Genomic DNA, 16,468 nt, shown 5'->3' on the forward strand with positions numbered 1-16,468 from the left:
TCCCAATAGTTGTAAAATATTGAAATATTGACTTCCCTACCACTGCCCCTTGCTATCCAAATGCCTTCCACTACCAGTGTTTTTTTCCATGGGAATTACTTGGACTCCCTCAACTAAATACAATCCTCCAACTAGAGAGTTAATGTCTTTCAAAGTAAGTAACACTGATAACCCTTATCTAGCCATGTGGCCAGGATCTACAGATAAAAGTACACATTTTGATTCTGACCTGTGCAATATCATTGTTAACTAGTATGATAATTGGGCTAATATGTTTTCTGTTGCTATAACAAAATACATGAGGCTGAGTACTTTGTAAATACATTTATTTGGCTCACATTCTGGTGACTGGAAGGTCTTATCAGCATGATGCCAACAAGCTGGCAATCAGAACATGGTTGAGAAGTGAAAGGGAACCATCATCATGAAGAAGGGGAAAAACAATGAACTTACTTACCTCCCACCAGGCCCCACCCCTTAAAAAGTTTCCACCACCTCAACACTGCCATGTTTGGCCAAGTCTCCAGCACATGAACCTTTGAAAGACAAACCAGATCCAAAACATAATCCCCACCTGATTATAAATAACATGTAACTATACAGTTGGAAAGTGATGCTTTTTTTCATTGTAGAATCTCATACAAGAGTCAATAGATCCAAGAATAGGAAAGGAAAATGATAGTCTGTCAATCTCTGAAGATATAGAATAAATATCCATTAGGACTCAGTCTTCATGTAAACCAGAAGATATGCTGTTTCCTGCCTAGAAAGATGAGAAAATTCATCAGCATAGCAAAATGAACCACTGATAGTGAAACAATATTATTATTTCATGATAGGACAAGCATTAGCAAACTTCCAGGCTGTTGAATCAAACCTTCAGCTATCCATTATCTACTCAGCCTCGTCTACTCAGCCTCATGTATTTTGTTACAGCAACAAAAAACAACTCTTCAGAGAGAAACAAAATAGTGACTTGGTGGGAAATAACCACTAAATATGCTACTAGTTAATATCTAAATCATATGTTGACAAATTATGGGACCATGAGCCAAGACCAACCCTGTTTTTTGCAAATAAATGTAAGTGAAGCATAGCCAATTAAATTAATTCATTCATGTACTGTCTGTGTCCTCTTTTATGCTAAAATGACAGAGTTAGGTACTTGAAACAGAGACTATGGCCCATAAAACCTAAAATATTTTCTCTCTGGTCCTTTACAGAGTTAAGTCTGACAATCCCTAATCTAAGTCATGGATCAATCAATAACTACAACAAAGACTGGACATGTAAGAAAGATAGCTTAGAAGAAATAGAAGAGAAATATGAAAAAGAAGAAGCCTGAGAAAGGCTTCAAACACAAATTACACCTAATTTGTTACTTTCAAATAATAGAACCTATCTCTGCAACTGAAAATCATCTTTAATATCACCTTTGGCATACACTGTCACTCCTATTCCAGAAACTCAGCCAGAAAAACTTACAAAGTCTCTCTGTTTTAACTTGATAAAGTTAAAGCTTCCTTCCCTGACATAGTTACCAATTTAAAAAGTATTATTTGATACTTATTAAATGCAAGCCACTATACCAGACAAAGAAATATGAAAAAAATGATCTTTCTCTCCCCAAAGAGTACAAAGGTCTAATGTGAAAGAAAGGATGTATCAAAACAATTTAAAAACAGCATGATTCCTGCTATGATGGAGTTATGCTCAAGATGCAATAAAAGCACACAAGAAGCCCCTACAAATCTGATCAGGTCAACCAATAAGACTTTGATGAGCAGAGAAAGTCATGAGTATTGAAATGTGAGGGGGAGTTTGCACAAAAGGTAAATCAGGAGAGGGCAATGCAGAAACTCCTTATGTGTAGTTAGAAGGGGAAGATGGCAGACATGGTCACTTACACTTGAGGATTACTGGAGTCTAAATTGTTAGAACACTATGGTGTAGAGGGATGGGTGCTGACAAATGAGGCTGAATGGTTAGTCCCTGGAAAGCCATCAGAATATAAGCAATGGCTAAGTCCATGAGAGTTCCATACAGCTCCAAGAATCAGCTTAAATTCATCAGGTTTCCATCACCCAAATACTTCTCTTACCAGCGATAATTACGATTTCCATAGGTACACTGGATGTCTTCCCAGGACACCTAGAAGTACATAAACAGAAGTCAGCACCTGGCTGACCATTTACTAAATATCCACAGAATATAGGATGCTGCAATTTGCCCTCTTTCACTCCTCTAGACAAACCCACCCTAGTATCTCCCAAGAGCTGGAGCATCTAATTATAGTATGTCACGCATAATAGTATTTTTAATAGCCTCATTCCTCCTCTTGAACTTGGTCATGCTTTCCCCAGAGTTACATACATATGTATGTATATATCTTACATATCTATAACTCTTCTTGCTTTACAGAAGTTTCCCACAGAGCAAGGAGCTACAGAGCAAGGAGTCCACAGCACCAGAAACCTGGACATTGAGGTAATGGCCTCTTACAGAGATTTACAAAGCTATAAACCAGATAGGGATTTCATGCAGAATAGGGTTTTGAAGTCATAACCCACCCTCACACACAAAGAACAATACCATACTGTGTCTTGGCCTTGAGGATCCAGGAAGATCCTCAGAACTTATTACAGGTGGATAGTTCAGGGTAAGAGGCAATTTTTGGTGTTGTTTCTCACCCAAGAAACATGGGAGTCGTTGAAGCAAAACCATCTTCCATCCACAGAATTCCGGATATAGGCACAGTAATGACCCAAGTCAGCAATCCCCACATGGGCAATCACAGCAAAGAGTTCAAACTGCCCTTCAGACTGGAAGAAGACAAAGCATAAAATGATTCACCCCCTCTTTTTCTAAACTCAGACTTGAAAAAGGAAATATTAAGTCATCACACATTTATTCACTTCCTGCTCTTTGTCAGGCACTGGTACTTCAAAGATACTAGGAAAAAGTCCTTGACCTCAAAAATCTCATTGCTAATGGAAGAACAAGTATATAAACCGAACTATAATGGCATGTTTTATTTTTAAAAAAGTATATTTACAGGTAATTTTGGAAGAATCCATTTTTGCCCCAAAAAAAGAAGAAGGAATGAACAGCTAAGGAAGGGCTAAGGGGCTAGGGAAAGCTTACCAGTGAAGGACTGTTTTAACTGCCCTTAAAGGATGGATAAGATCAGCAGGCAAGTTATAAGAAGGCAGTATTTTTAATGCAAACCCAGAAACTGCAAAGATTCAGCAGCTTAACAGAGCAAAGAATATTAAGAAAATGGTAATCTTCACAGACCAAGTTGGGAATTAGAACTTTAGCCTCTCATCCCAGGTACTTAAATCTCAAATTCAAGGCCACCCTGGAAAACTTAGTGAGACCCTATCTCAAAATTTAAAAAAGAAAAGAATTAGAACTTTATCCCATGAATGAGGGAGAACATTCAAACAATTTTAAGGAAAAAACAACATCATCAGATTTATTTTTGAGAAAAACCACTGAAACAATGTACTTTGAAAAAATAAATGGAAAGTTCATGTGTGATAGGAAGTCAATGAGATAAATTAAAATACAAAAATACAGTGAGGAAGAAATGGTATAACCTGAATGATTACTGTCAGTGTTAGTCATTAAAGTGATAATAATCATTATTATTAGCTAACTTTTGGCATTTAGTATGCAGTTGGTTTTTACATAAATTATTTCATTTAATAAACAACACTCTGAGGTGGGTACTAGTAATGCTCTATCTAACAGAGGTACAATCTGAGCTCTGGAATAAAAGATAATTTAACCAAGGCCAAAACAATTGAAAGAGGTAGATTGAAACCCAGTTCATACTCTGAAGAACATAAGAGTAAAGGTAGAAATGAAGGGACAGATTTGTACAAAATTAGGCAGAAATAATTAAAGGTGCTTTGTAACTGATTGAATTAGGTAGGGGCATGGGGGGCATCACATGGATGAATCCCAGATTTCTGGCTTGGTAATTCGGTAGATGTTGATACTATAAAGTCAACATGAAACAGCGCTGTTTGAAATTAAGGACAATGAATTTGGAGACTGTGAGAATATTAAATTGGAAGGTAAAAACTCTGGTGTGGATACCAAGAAAAAAACTCAACAGAAGATATGGACTCAGAAACCTTCAGTTTGAGACAATTATTGAATCCATTAGAATTTATGAGATGATCTTCAAAATATTGAGAGAAGAAGGAATAGAACTAAACCTACGTTTCAGCTAAACTGACATGCAGAAAATGATCTAGCAATGGAAGAAGAAACCCTATGCGAGAAACTTAGGGTAAGTTGATGTTTTTAAGTATCAATAACATGGAATATCACAGAAATATTTAGGGGAAAAGCCCAAAAGCATTCATTAGACATTGCAGTAAATCATTCTACTCCCTCAAAATCTTAGAAAATCAAAAAAGAGATAATTCTCTTTGAAAAAGGAATACTGATAAGAGAGAGTTTTGATTGATTATAAGCAAGATCTCCATGTTAGTCAACATGTCAACAATTCTTCTCTCTAAAAGAAGTCAAACTCAACAGAAGCAGAGAGCAGAATAGTAGTTACCAGGGCTGGAGTAGAGGAGAATGGTAAGAGGTTGGCCAAGAAATACTAAGTTTCCATTATGAGGCAGAAGTTCTGGAAATCTCTTGTGCAGTACAGTAACTATAATAACTATAATTAACAGTAATATATTAGAAACTACAATTTTACTTTAAAAATAGATTTTAAGCTGGGTCTGGTAGCACACACCTATAATCCCAGCTACTTGAGAGGCTAAGACAGGAAGATCACATGTTCAAGGCCAGCCTGAGCAACTTATCAAGACCCTGACTGAAAAATAACATAAAAAGGCCTGGGGATGCAGCTCAGAAGTAGAATGCTTCTGGGTTAAATCCCCAGTACCACACAAAAATTTAAAAAATAGATTATAAATGTTTTTACCACAAAAAATATATACATATGGTAATGAAGGTGCTCATTAGTTTAACCCAATCATTCATTCCACAATGTATACGTATATCAAAGCATCATGTTGTACACCATAAACATACACAATTTTTATGTAATTTTAGATCAATTAACCAATTTCAAATATTTCTAAAATTTTATCAACAATGAGTGTAGTTGATACACTTGTTCTATGTAATATGAATTTATTTTATTAAAATTAAAATAGCATGTAAAAAGTAAAAATCAATTACTAATTTAGATTTTTTAAAAATAAATAAAATTGCATTTTCTGTAAAGTACTTTTTTAAAAAGGAACACTTCATTCTAGTTTCTCCACATTCATATAAACACCCCTAACCTAAGACTTTGGAAATGGAATGGAAGAAGGGGATAGGGTGTGAGGCAGAGCAAGCGAAGTTAATTCACTCAAAATGGAGGGCCCCACTTACTCTATACTTCTTTTTACTTAAGGGCTCTATATTGAACTTTTTTTGAAATGCAGAACAATACCTGGATTTGATGATCAGTTTACAAGAAATAGTAGAGTTTAGAGGAATATGTTAAATGACACCAACCAGCCAATTATGGAATATAAAAAATTCAACAAAATAAATTACAAGAAAAAAAAACGGCAGGCAAAACCTAAAATAAATTTAACAGGAAGGAAGGGAAGGAGGAGGGAAAGGGAAGCCAAATGCAAACATGGACCTCGTTTGGATCTAGATTCAAACAAACCACACAAATTAAAGAAGAAATCTGAACACTGGCTAGATATTTGAAAATATTAAGGAATTATAAGTTAGAGTTAGCTATATTTAGAAAAAGAGTGTTTATTCTTTAGAGAGACATAATGAAATATTCATAAAATTCAACACATGATGTCTGGGATTTGCTTTAAAATATTGTTTAAAAAATAAGTGTGTCTTGAATCTAGTTAAGGGTGGGATAAAAGAAGAGGATGAAGGTGGAGATAGATCAAGATTGACCATTAGTTTCGGAAACTGTTAAGCTCTTTGATGGATACATGTGAATTCATTGTGCTTTGGTATGTATCTGAAATTTTTAATAACAAAGTCTCTTTTAAGCAGAAGAAATTTTAAATATAATTCATCAGGCAAAACTAGGTAGGGAGAAATAAGAAAAACTGGAAAGAGAGAAAGGAAGAATCCTATGAGGTCCTGATAAACTGAATATTGTTGTAACATATTATCAGTCCTTAATTTATTTTTCATTACTGGGAATTGAACCCAAGGGCCCTTTTGAGACAATATCTCACTAAGTCGCCCAGTCTGGCCTCAAACTTGGGATGCTCCTGCCTCAACCTTCTGAGTAGCTGAATTATGGGTATGGGCCACAGCACCTGACTTAAGGTTTTACTTAACTTTTTAAATAGCATGGTTCTGAGCATAAATAGACAAACAGAAAATGTAAAAGAAACAATGTTCTAAAACCTGACCCATATATATGGAAATGCAAAATTTGTTGAATGTAGTATTTCAAACCTATGAACAAAGGATATTTATGTCATTTTTTTCCTCAGCATCTCCCAATAAATTAATATAATGTCCATAAATGAATATAATGTCATATCATGACAACTAAATGAAACTTTACTCTGATTAAATCTGGCCCAATCAACTTACTACTTTCTTATTACCTTCAAAGTAGGCCTTGGCTATTTTAATAATAAAGTTGCACTTATGCATTTATACCTATTCCATGTGTTATTTTTTTCAAAATAACATTATTTTTGCCAAATAATGCAAATTTTATAAGAGAATATGACAAATAAAAACTAGAAATCAAGCACCATTCAAGCATACACAAATGTCTACAGAGCCATAAATGAAATCAAGTTTTTTTTAAAGTATGAAATCTGACCATTTGTGATGCAGGGGTCAGGATAGAACTGTGTGGCTCATCAATGCACGCTTTTTAAAATTAAAAGCAAAGAACTGAATTATGAGTTCCTTCCCTCAATCCTTCAAGGCCTTTAAGTACAGACCCAATGTTTAGAAATAAGAAAGTTTTTTGAATCTTAAGAGAAAATTAAAGTCATAATCAACAGCAAAGTCTGGTAGTAAGAGTGAGGTGATAAAATCTGCCATTGTTCCATAAGACCACATTTAAATATTGTTTAAAAATAAGTGTGTCTTGAATCTGTGTATGCTTCCATGAATCACACCAAGCTATGACTGGGTTTTCCTCCCTTTGAACATCCCAACATGGCAGCAGAGGACAAGATTTCTCAGATAGGGGATGGGGATGTGGCTCAAGCGGTAACGCGCTCGCCTGGCATGCATGGGGCACTGGGTTCGATCCTCAGCACCACATAAAATAAAGATGTGTGTCCACCGAAAACTGAAAAATAAATATTTTTAAAAATCAATCTATCTCTCTCTCTCTCTCTCTCTCTCTCTCTCTCTCTCTCTCTCTCTCCTCTCTCTCTTTAAAAAAAAAAGATTTCTCAGATAAAAGAATGACACAGAGGAAGCAGACCTCACTAACTGATCTGCTCCCATTCACCTTGCCAGTGTTTGCCCAGCATGATGCTGTTTGACTCTACCATCACAGTCTGGAACCTGACATCACTCTACCACACAGACTGCATCATTGATGTGGACTATAGAACTTCTGAGCAGGCGACTTCTAGCAGCTGAGGGGTCCAGGAAGGCAGAATCTTAAGGCTGTGGTACCTGATAAGATTGATATATAATGGGAAAGAACATCTCACCTGTTCCTTGGCATCACCGAGGACTTGCTCATTTGAAAGAACCTGATTGAAATCTAAGCTCTGGGGGAAATACAGTGAGTGGCAGATCTTTTCTGTCCGTGAATTCTTGATGGAGAATCGCATGAGGTGGATGGTCAAGGTCTGGGGCAAATGGGTCAGCTTCAAGTCCTGAAAAAGCAAAATCACTGTGGAGTGAAGTCCTAAAGCACTTGAAATGGAAAGACAGAAAAATATCAGGGCTAGTAGAACGTTCTTCTCCAAAAGAGGAATTCAGCATGATCTAACATAGAGTTAAGGGCTCCATTTCACTGAATCTGTTGGGTTCCTCCAAGAGTCATGTGACATTTGACTACCACACCATTGCACATCTTCCACAGAAGGCACCAGCAGCCCCAGGGTTCTACAGAGGCTCCTGAAACCAGAGTAACTATGGAGTCTGCTCTAGAAAGCTAGTCTATCTCATAGGGGAAAACCTAACCACTTCTTTCGAATCTTCTCTATTCTTTAAAAGGCTCTGTTTCTCTCAGTGAGAGAGAAGCCACATCCACAGCTATGAAAATCAGAAGCCCTAAAACACCAGATACTAGCCTAATCCAAATTCCCTCCTCAACCAGCATGAGGTACCCTTAGGGGTCTGGAAAGATGATATCAGGAAGTCCACTAGGGGCAAACCCAGACTAGTGAAGTAGCTGAATTTAAGAAGTACCTGTTTGCTATGTGTCCTCTTCCCACAGTTCTCACAGAAGCACTTGCTGGATAACACCCTGGGCTGGAAGAAACAGCGTAGGGCATCCTCCTGTCTCATCCAGAACAAGAAAAATGCAATGTTGGTATTTACCATCTAGAGAACAATCCCCTACACCCCTATGGTAGGGATGCAAGGTTTATGTCCAGTTTTCTCCAAGCTCCCCTAAATGTCTGGCCCAGTGCAGTACATTAAGTAGAATCTCAAAAAGAATAAAGATTCCACTATTTGGAGAAATAAAATGGGAGGAGCACATTTAAGGAAACATTTTGAGTAAAGTGAAAGTAGGTGAGAAGTTTTTTATTAATTAATTTTAATTAATTAATTGATTGATTTTGCCAGTCAAAGGAGAACTTGAGCAAAGCCACAGAAACGAAATACAAAGCCAAAGGTGGATAAAAGAAGCAACGAGGGATTGGCAACATTGGAGTGTTCAAATCCACCAAGAAAAGTTTCTCACCAGTGTTTGCAGGGGCTTTGAGTCCATATCAAAAAGACAAAGAGGGAGAGTAAGCATGCTACTGTTTCTGCTACTCTCCTTGGCACAGTCTAGACAAATCAAGGACTCCTTCATCCGGATCATGTACAAGGCCTGCAACCTATCTACCTGCAAGAGGAAGGAGGAAAGAGGTAAATCAGGGAAAAAGCCCTAAACCATCTCAGGCCTATTATCAGAAGTTGGATCAAGAAGACGAAAGCTCCAGAAATGGTAGCCACTAAAGTTCATTGTCTTACATATAAAGGTGCAAAAGAGTAATTATATTATGGAACTGTAATAAGCATTGTATATGAATTAATTCTTTTTTCCATCTTACATAAACATTTTTGAATGAGTTATATGAGTAGCATCCTAAACCTCTGAGTTCTCTTGTTCCAGGATCTTACCAAGTCCATGTCAGTGATTTGGTCCTTAATTAGGTTCCAGACTGTAAGGTAAAGCTGAGCAGCATCATGCTGGACAAACACTGGCCAAAAAGAAGTAACATCACAATTAGCCAGATCCCTGGAGACTACTCATGCCCTTGTGCCCTAGCTACCAAGATGCTCATTCACCACTTCATCTTTTTCTAGCCTTCTCCCACACCCAAAACAGCTAAGTTTGCACTACATTTTAGGTGCTCAAAAAATGAAAAGTAATTTATATATTGATTTTTGACAGATCCTCTAAAAACTTAAGCCATAGTCCAACCATTACATGACCCAAATTTCACTGTCCATCTCTACTGTCACCAGGGGACCCACCTAGATAGATCCAGTAATCCTCTCCTGTGTCTACACAAAGCCAATGCTCTCACTGTACTCCTAAGGTCTCTCATTTCTCTGTCCCTTGATGTGTTTTCTTATTCAGTGCCCTAAAATCTGAGCACTATCCCCAATTCCTGTATGTGACCTAGGTTTTCCCATAGGTTCCTAGGAGGACAAGGAGGGAAAGGTCCATCCTACAGTCAGATGATAATAGATAAGAGGAAGCAGGAATTAAGCAGTGAAGTCTATATCTGTTTTATAAGTGAAGGTAAGGCAGATATAATCAAATTTAATAGTATTGTTAAAAAGAAAACTAGAAAGTTAAAGATAATGAAAAACACTGAGGGCTATTTTTAAAAAGGACAGATAAGTGCAAAAAATGCAAAGATATTGCAAGAAAAGGTAGTTATTGTAAATTAGCTAAAATCTTACACCCAAACAACATTTTCTTTCCTTCATAATACTTATCACAACTTGTACTTAACATTTTTTAGTTTGTATTGGTTTTGGTTTGGTTTTGTGTCTGTCTTGACTCTAAACTGTGAGTTCCATGAGTTTCTTTCAGCCTTATTTCCTTATGCATAGAAACCTGGCACTATAGTATCTGGCACTCAATCAGTGAACTTACATATAACTTACATATAAGTTAATAGATTGATTAATCTACATTCCAATGCAGTGAATTCCAAACTCAAAAGAGAAACATTCTATTAGTAGGGTTAAATTGGTGCTTTCCAGGGAATAGTGTACAGAAGAATTATGTCCTACCACAGAGCTGACACTGATTGTAAAGGAAATTGGATCATGTTACCATTTAAAGACAATTTGCCATTATCTGGCCATCCCAGAACCAAGAGTCCCCATTCATCTAAGAAATAGTCATTTGCCTGTCCCACAACATACTTAACATCGGCTAGGACAAGGCAGATGCCATAAAAATTGCCATGAAAAAAACATACTAAAGAAAATTTCTGTCACCAAGAAACCTCTATTCTAATGGAGAACAGGTATCCAAATAATCATAATTCAAAGAAAAATTCCCTAAAACTTCTTTCCTTTCTGTAGCCATGAAAGGCTAAAAGAAGGAAAAAATACATCTGAAATGATAAAGTGAGGGCCTCCATAAATCTGTTCCACTGTAAAAGCAATGAAAATTCTGGCAAAAAAGAGAAAGCAAACTCAGGGCTGGGGTTGTAGTCCAGTGGTAGAACGCTTGCCTAGCATGTGTAGGGGTTAGATTTAGGGTAAGGGTCAAATTTAGAGCTAGGGGTATTATTAGGGTCAGGGTCATATTTAGAGTTTTGTTTAGGTCAGGTTTTAGGGTTAGGGCTCAAAGTAGCATTAGGATTTGTGTTAGGGTAATGATAGGGTTAGGTTTAGGGTTCAGGTTAGGTTTAGCATAATGGATAGGGTTATGGTTAGGCATAGGGTTAGTTTTAGGCCTAGGTTTAGCATTAGAATTAGGGCTATGTTTATGGTAATTGATAAGGTTAGAGCTAAGTTTAGGGCTAGGGTTATAGATAGGATGAGGGCTGGTGTTATGGTTATGTTAGGGTTAGGGTTATGGTGTGTGTTAAGGTTAGGGCTAGGATTAGAGCTAGGGCAAATTTCAGGTCTATGGTTACATTAGGAATAGTCTTAGGGTTAGGTTTATGGCTAGGTCTAGTATAAGGGTTTGGTTTAGGGGTAGGGTCAGGGTTAGAGCTAGGTATATTATTGCGGGTATCATGAGAGTTAGGGTTTGGCTTAGGTTAAGTTTAGGATTAGGGCTCAAATTAGCATTAGAGTTAGGGTTAGGGTAATGATAGGGTTAGGTTTAGGGTTCAGGTTAGGTATAGGTTAATGAATAAGGTTAGGGTTAGCAATAAGGTTAGGGTTAGGCCTAGGGTTAGTATTAGGGTTATGGTTAGGGTTAGGGTAATGGATAGGGTTAGAGCTGGTGATAAGGCTACAGTTATGTTTAGGATTCTGACTAGGCTTAGGGTAAGGTTTAGGGCTAAGTTTTGGGTTAGGATTAGGTTTAAAATTAGGGTTAAGTCTCAAATAACGCTAGGTTTAGATAAAAGTTTAGGGTTATTATTATGGCTCAGTTTGGTTTTAGGTCTAAGCCTATGGTTAGAGCTAGTTTTAGGATTATCTTTAGGGTTAGGGCTAGTGTTAGGGTTAGGTTAATTTTAGAATTAGGGTTAGATTTAGAGTTAGGTTTAGATCTACGTTTAGGGCAAAATGTAAGGTTAGGGCTAGGGTTAATGTAGGCTCTGGCTAGGAATAAGATTATGGTAAGTGATAGAGAGAATTAGGGCTAGGGCTAGGGCAAGAGTTGTAGTTAGTCTTAAAGCTAGGATTAAGGTTAGCTTTAGGATTAGGGCCAGGTTACATATTGGGATTAGTCCTAGGGTTAAGGTTAGGGCCAGGTTTAATGTTAGTGTTAAGGTCTGGTTAGGTTTAGGGTAAGCAATGGGGTTAAAACTAGGTTTAGGGCTAGGGAAAGTGTTAAAATTAGGGTTAGGGTTATGATTAAGGCTAAGTTTTATTCTAGGATAAGGTAGTGTTTTTGTTTGGGTTAGGACTAGGATTAGGGCTAGGGCTATTGTCAGGTTTAGGGTTACATTAGAGATAGGTTTCAGTTTATGTTCATGGTTAGGTCTAGTGTAAGGATTAGATTTAGGGTAAGGGTCAAGTTTAAAACTATGTGTATTATTAGGGTCAGTATTTGGCTTAAGGTTTGGTTTAGGTTAATGTTTAGGTTGAGGGCTCAAATTAGCATTAGGATTAGATTAGGGTTAGGGTAATGAATAGGATTAGGATTAGTGTTCAGGTTAGTCTTAAGGCAATGGATATGTTTAGGGATTGCGATAGGGTTAGAGTTAAGCCTAGGATTAGCATTAGGGTTAGGGTTGTGGTTAGTATAGTGGATAGAATTAAAGCTAGGTTTTGGGCTAGGCTTATGGTTATGATTAGGGTTAGGGTTAGGGTAGTTGATATAATTAGATCTATGGTTAGGGCTATGGTTAATGTTAGGATTAGAGCTTGTGTTAGATTTGGGTTTGGGATATGGCTAGGGTTATGTTAAGGGTAAATGTTAGGCTTTGAGCTAGGGTTAGATCTAAAGCGAGGCTTAGGGTTAGAGTTAGGGCTAGGGTTGGGTTTAGGGATACACTTAGGGCTATGTTCAAGCCTAAAATTACAACTAGGTTTTGTGCTAGTTTAGGCCTAAGGTTTGAGCCATGGGTAATGTAAGAGCTAGGGTTTAGATTAGGGCTAGTTTTAGGGTTAGGGTTATGGGTAGGTCTAATGTTAGGATTAGGTTTGGTTTAGAGTGAGCTTTGGAGCCAGGATTATGTTAGGGTCAGGGCCAGTGTTCAGGTTAGAGTTAGTGTTGGATATAGTGCCAGAAGTAGGACTAGGGTTAGGTCTAGGGGTAGGGTTAGTGTTTGGGTTAGGTTAAGGGTTATTGTTAGGGCTAGGGCTAGGTTGTTTTTCAGGTCTAGGGCTAGAGATATGGGTAGATTTAGGATTAGGTTTACGTCTAGGGCTAGTGTTAGGTTTAGGTTTAAGTATATGATTACCTGTAGGGCTAATGTTAGGGTTTGGTTTCGGGTTAGGGTCAGGTTTATACCTGCTGTTAGTATTAGGTTCAGAATAAGTGTCAGGGATAGGGTTTGGGTTTGGGTTAGGTTTAGAGCTGTTATGAAGGTTAGGGTTAGGCCTAGTAATAGGGTTAGGGGTTGGGTTAGGCTAGAATTAGGGTTAGGACAAGGGTTAGCATTAGGTTTAGGGTTTAGCTTAAGGTAATGGATAGGGTAATACTTCAGGGTTAGATTTAGGGTTAGGTTATGGATTAGGGGTAGGTTTAGGGTTATGGTTAAAACAAGGGTTAGCGCTTGGCTTAGGGCTAGGTTTTGTGTTAGGTTGGAGCTAGTGTTAGGCCTAAAACTGATGTATAAATCAGGGTTATGATTAGGGCTACTTTTTGGGTAAGTGTTACGGCTAGATCAAGTGTTAGGATTAGGGTTACCATTTTCGTGATGTTTAGAGCTAGGGTTAGTGTTAGGGTTAGGGTCAGTGTTTGGGTTATAGTTAGGGTTAGTGTTAAACCCAGAATTATCACTAGAGTTAGGTCTAGGGGTAGGATTAGTGTTTGTATTAGGTTAAGGTTTATCATTAGGGCTAGGGCTAAGTTATTGTTTAGGTCTAGAGATAGAGAGATGGCTTGAGACAGGATAAGGTTTAGGTCTAGGGCTAGTGTTAGGCTTAGGTTTAGGTATAGGTTTATTGCTAGTGGTAGTGTTAGGGTTTGGTTTATGGTTAGGTTCAGGTTTAGACACACAGTTACTGTTATGGTCAGAAAAAGTGTCAAGGTTATGTTTAGGGTTTGAGTTATGCTTAGAGCTAGAATGAGGGCTAGGGTTAGGACTAGTAATAGGGTGACGGTTTGGCTTAGGCTAAAGCCTAACCTAACCCAAACCCTAACCTTACTTTGACCCTAAATATAACCCTAGATATAAACCTGAATCTTAATCTAAACCTAATTCTTACGCTGGATGAAGCCATAAACCTAACACTAAATCGAGCCCTAACTATAACCCTAGACCTCACATTAGCTCCAGCCATAATACTATTTCTAACCCTAACACAAACCCTAAACCTCATCCTAGACATAAACCTAGCCTTAATCATAACCCTAACCCTAACTCTATCCCTAACCCTAATACTAACCCTTGCCATAGCCCTAAACCCAGCCAAAAGCACATCCTTTGCCCTAATCATAAGCCTAACTCTAAACCTCAACCTTTTCATCACAGTTGCCCTATCCTTAGCCCTAGCTTTAACACTAGATCGAAATCTAACTTAAAATGTAACCCTAACTCCATGTCTAAGCCTAAAAATTGCCCAAACCCTGATGCTATTCCTAAAACTAGCTCTAACCCTATCCCTAACCCTAACCCTAGCCATAATTTAGCCCTATCCCTAAACCTAACTCTAACCCTAGCCCTAAGAATAACTCTAACTCTCACACTGGCCCTATCACTCATTCTAATCCTAGCCCTTCCCATAAACCTAAACCTATCCCAAATTCTAGTCCTAACCCTTGCCCTATACTTAGCCCTAGCACTAACCTTAGATAAAAACCTAACTCTAAATTTAACCCTAAATCAAAGCCTAAGCCTAAATCTAAGACTAGACCTAACCCTAACACTAATCCTAAAAAATTCACTAACCCTAATCATAGCCTTAAAACCAAACCGAGCCAAAACTCTAACCATAACCCTTAACCTAAACCAACCCCTAACCCTACACCTAGCCCTAACCCCAGCCCTAATTTGAGTTTGAAGCCAAAACCTAAAACTAACCCTGACCCTTACTCTGACCACAACACTAACCCGAGGTCTAAACATCACCCTAAACCTAAACCTAAACCTAACAGCAAACCTAGCCCTAAAACACTACATTAGCCGTAAACCTAACCCTAGCTCTAACTTAACCCAAAACCTAGCCCTAATCATATCCATAACCCTAGCCCTGAACTGATTTCTAACTCTATCCATTGCCATAACCATAACACTAACCCTAATGTTAATTCAAGCCCTAACTTTAAACCTTAACCTATCCCAAACCCAAACCCAGAACTTGTACCTAATAATACTCCTAGCTCTAAACCTAATGCTAATCCTAAACTTAACCCTTACACTATACGTACCCATATCCTTATCCTAAAAATATCTTTAACCATAATTCTGGACCTGATATTAGCCATAGCACTAATCCTAGCACTAACCGTAAAAAAAAAAAAAAAAAAAAAAAAAAAAAAAAAAAAAAAAAAAAAATCCCTAGCCCTCATCCTAGCCCTAAACCTAGGCTTAATCATAACCCTAAACCTAACCACAGCCCTAAACCTAATTATGACCCACACCCTACCTATAAACCTAGCTATAAATTCATCCATTACCACAAACTTTACCCGAATGCAAAACCTAAACTCTAAATGCTAACTCTAAACTCTAACCCTAAACCTAACCCTAACCCTAACTCTAGGCTTAAATTAAACACTAAACCTAGCCCTAATCCTACCCCTAATTTAGCCCTATCTCTAACCCTAAACCTAACCCTAACCCTAGCCCTAAGACTAACTCTTGCCCTAGCCATATCCCTAGGTCTAACCCTATCCCTTACCATAACCCTAAACCTAGCCATAACCCTTGCACTATCCTTAGTTCTAGCCCTCACCCTAGGTCGAACACTAATTCCAAATTTAACCCTAACACTAAACTAAGCCTAACACTAACACTAGCCCTAACCCTAACCATAGGACTAAAACAAAACTGAGCGTTATCACTAACTCTAAACCTTAACTTAAACCAAACCCTAACACTACTACTAGACCTAACCATAGCCCTAGTTCGAGTCCTAACACAAACCTTAATACCAAACCTGATACTGGCTCATATCCTAATACTTACCGTAACTCTAAACACCGCCCTCACCTTAAACTGAACCCTAACAGTAATTCTAGCCCTAACTCGAGTTCTAACTCTAACCCTAAAACTAAGCCTGATCCTGACTCCTATTCTAACATGAACCCTAGCTAAAAATATCACCCTAAAATTAAACCTAACCCTAACACTAAACCTAGCCTATACCCTAACACTAAAACCAACCCTAATGGTAACCCTAGTTCTTACATTAGCCATTGCCCTAACCCTAGCCCTAACTGTAACGCAAAACCTAGGCCTAATCTGAGTCCTAAACCTAGCTTTAACCCTCACTCTAACCATAA

At 37.8% G+C, this 16,468-nt stretch overlaps 1 protein-coding gene across 1 annotated transcript; it reads right to left on the reverse strand.

Moving 5' to 3' along the window:
* Positions 1–309: 309 nt before the first annotated feature.
* Positions 310–9,958, reverse strand: LOC124105362 (ubl carboxyl-terminal hydrolase 18). The gene is made up of 7 exons (XM_046462500.2): positions 9,331–9,958; positions 8,906–9,052; positions 8,407–8,496; positions 7,701–7,868; positions 2,691–2,822; positions 2,102–2,151; positions 310–763 (listed from the first exon to the last, which is right to left on the reverse strand). The coding sequence occupies exons 1-7, from the start codon at positions 9,337–9,339 to the stop codon at positions 718–720; spliced, it is 642 nt and encodes a 213-aa protein (XP_046318456.2). The 5' UTR covers positions 9,340–9,958; the 3' UTR covers positions 310–717.
* Between the last annotated feature and the right edge of the window lie 6,510 nt (positions 9,959–16,468).

Source organism: Marmota monax, unplaced genomic scaffold (assembly GCF_021218885.2).
Source record: "Marmota monax isolate L192 unplaced genomic scaffold, Marmota_monax_Labrador192_F-V1.1 WCK01_AAM20220418_F8-fsc00450, whole genome shotgun sequence".
Classification (NCBI taxonomy): domain Eukaryota; kingdom Metazoa; phylum Chordata; class Mammalia; order Rodentia; family Sciuridae; genus Marmota; species Marmota monax.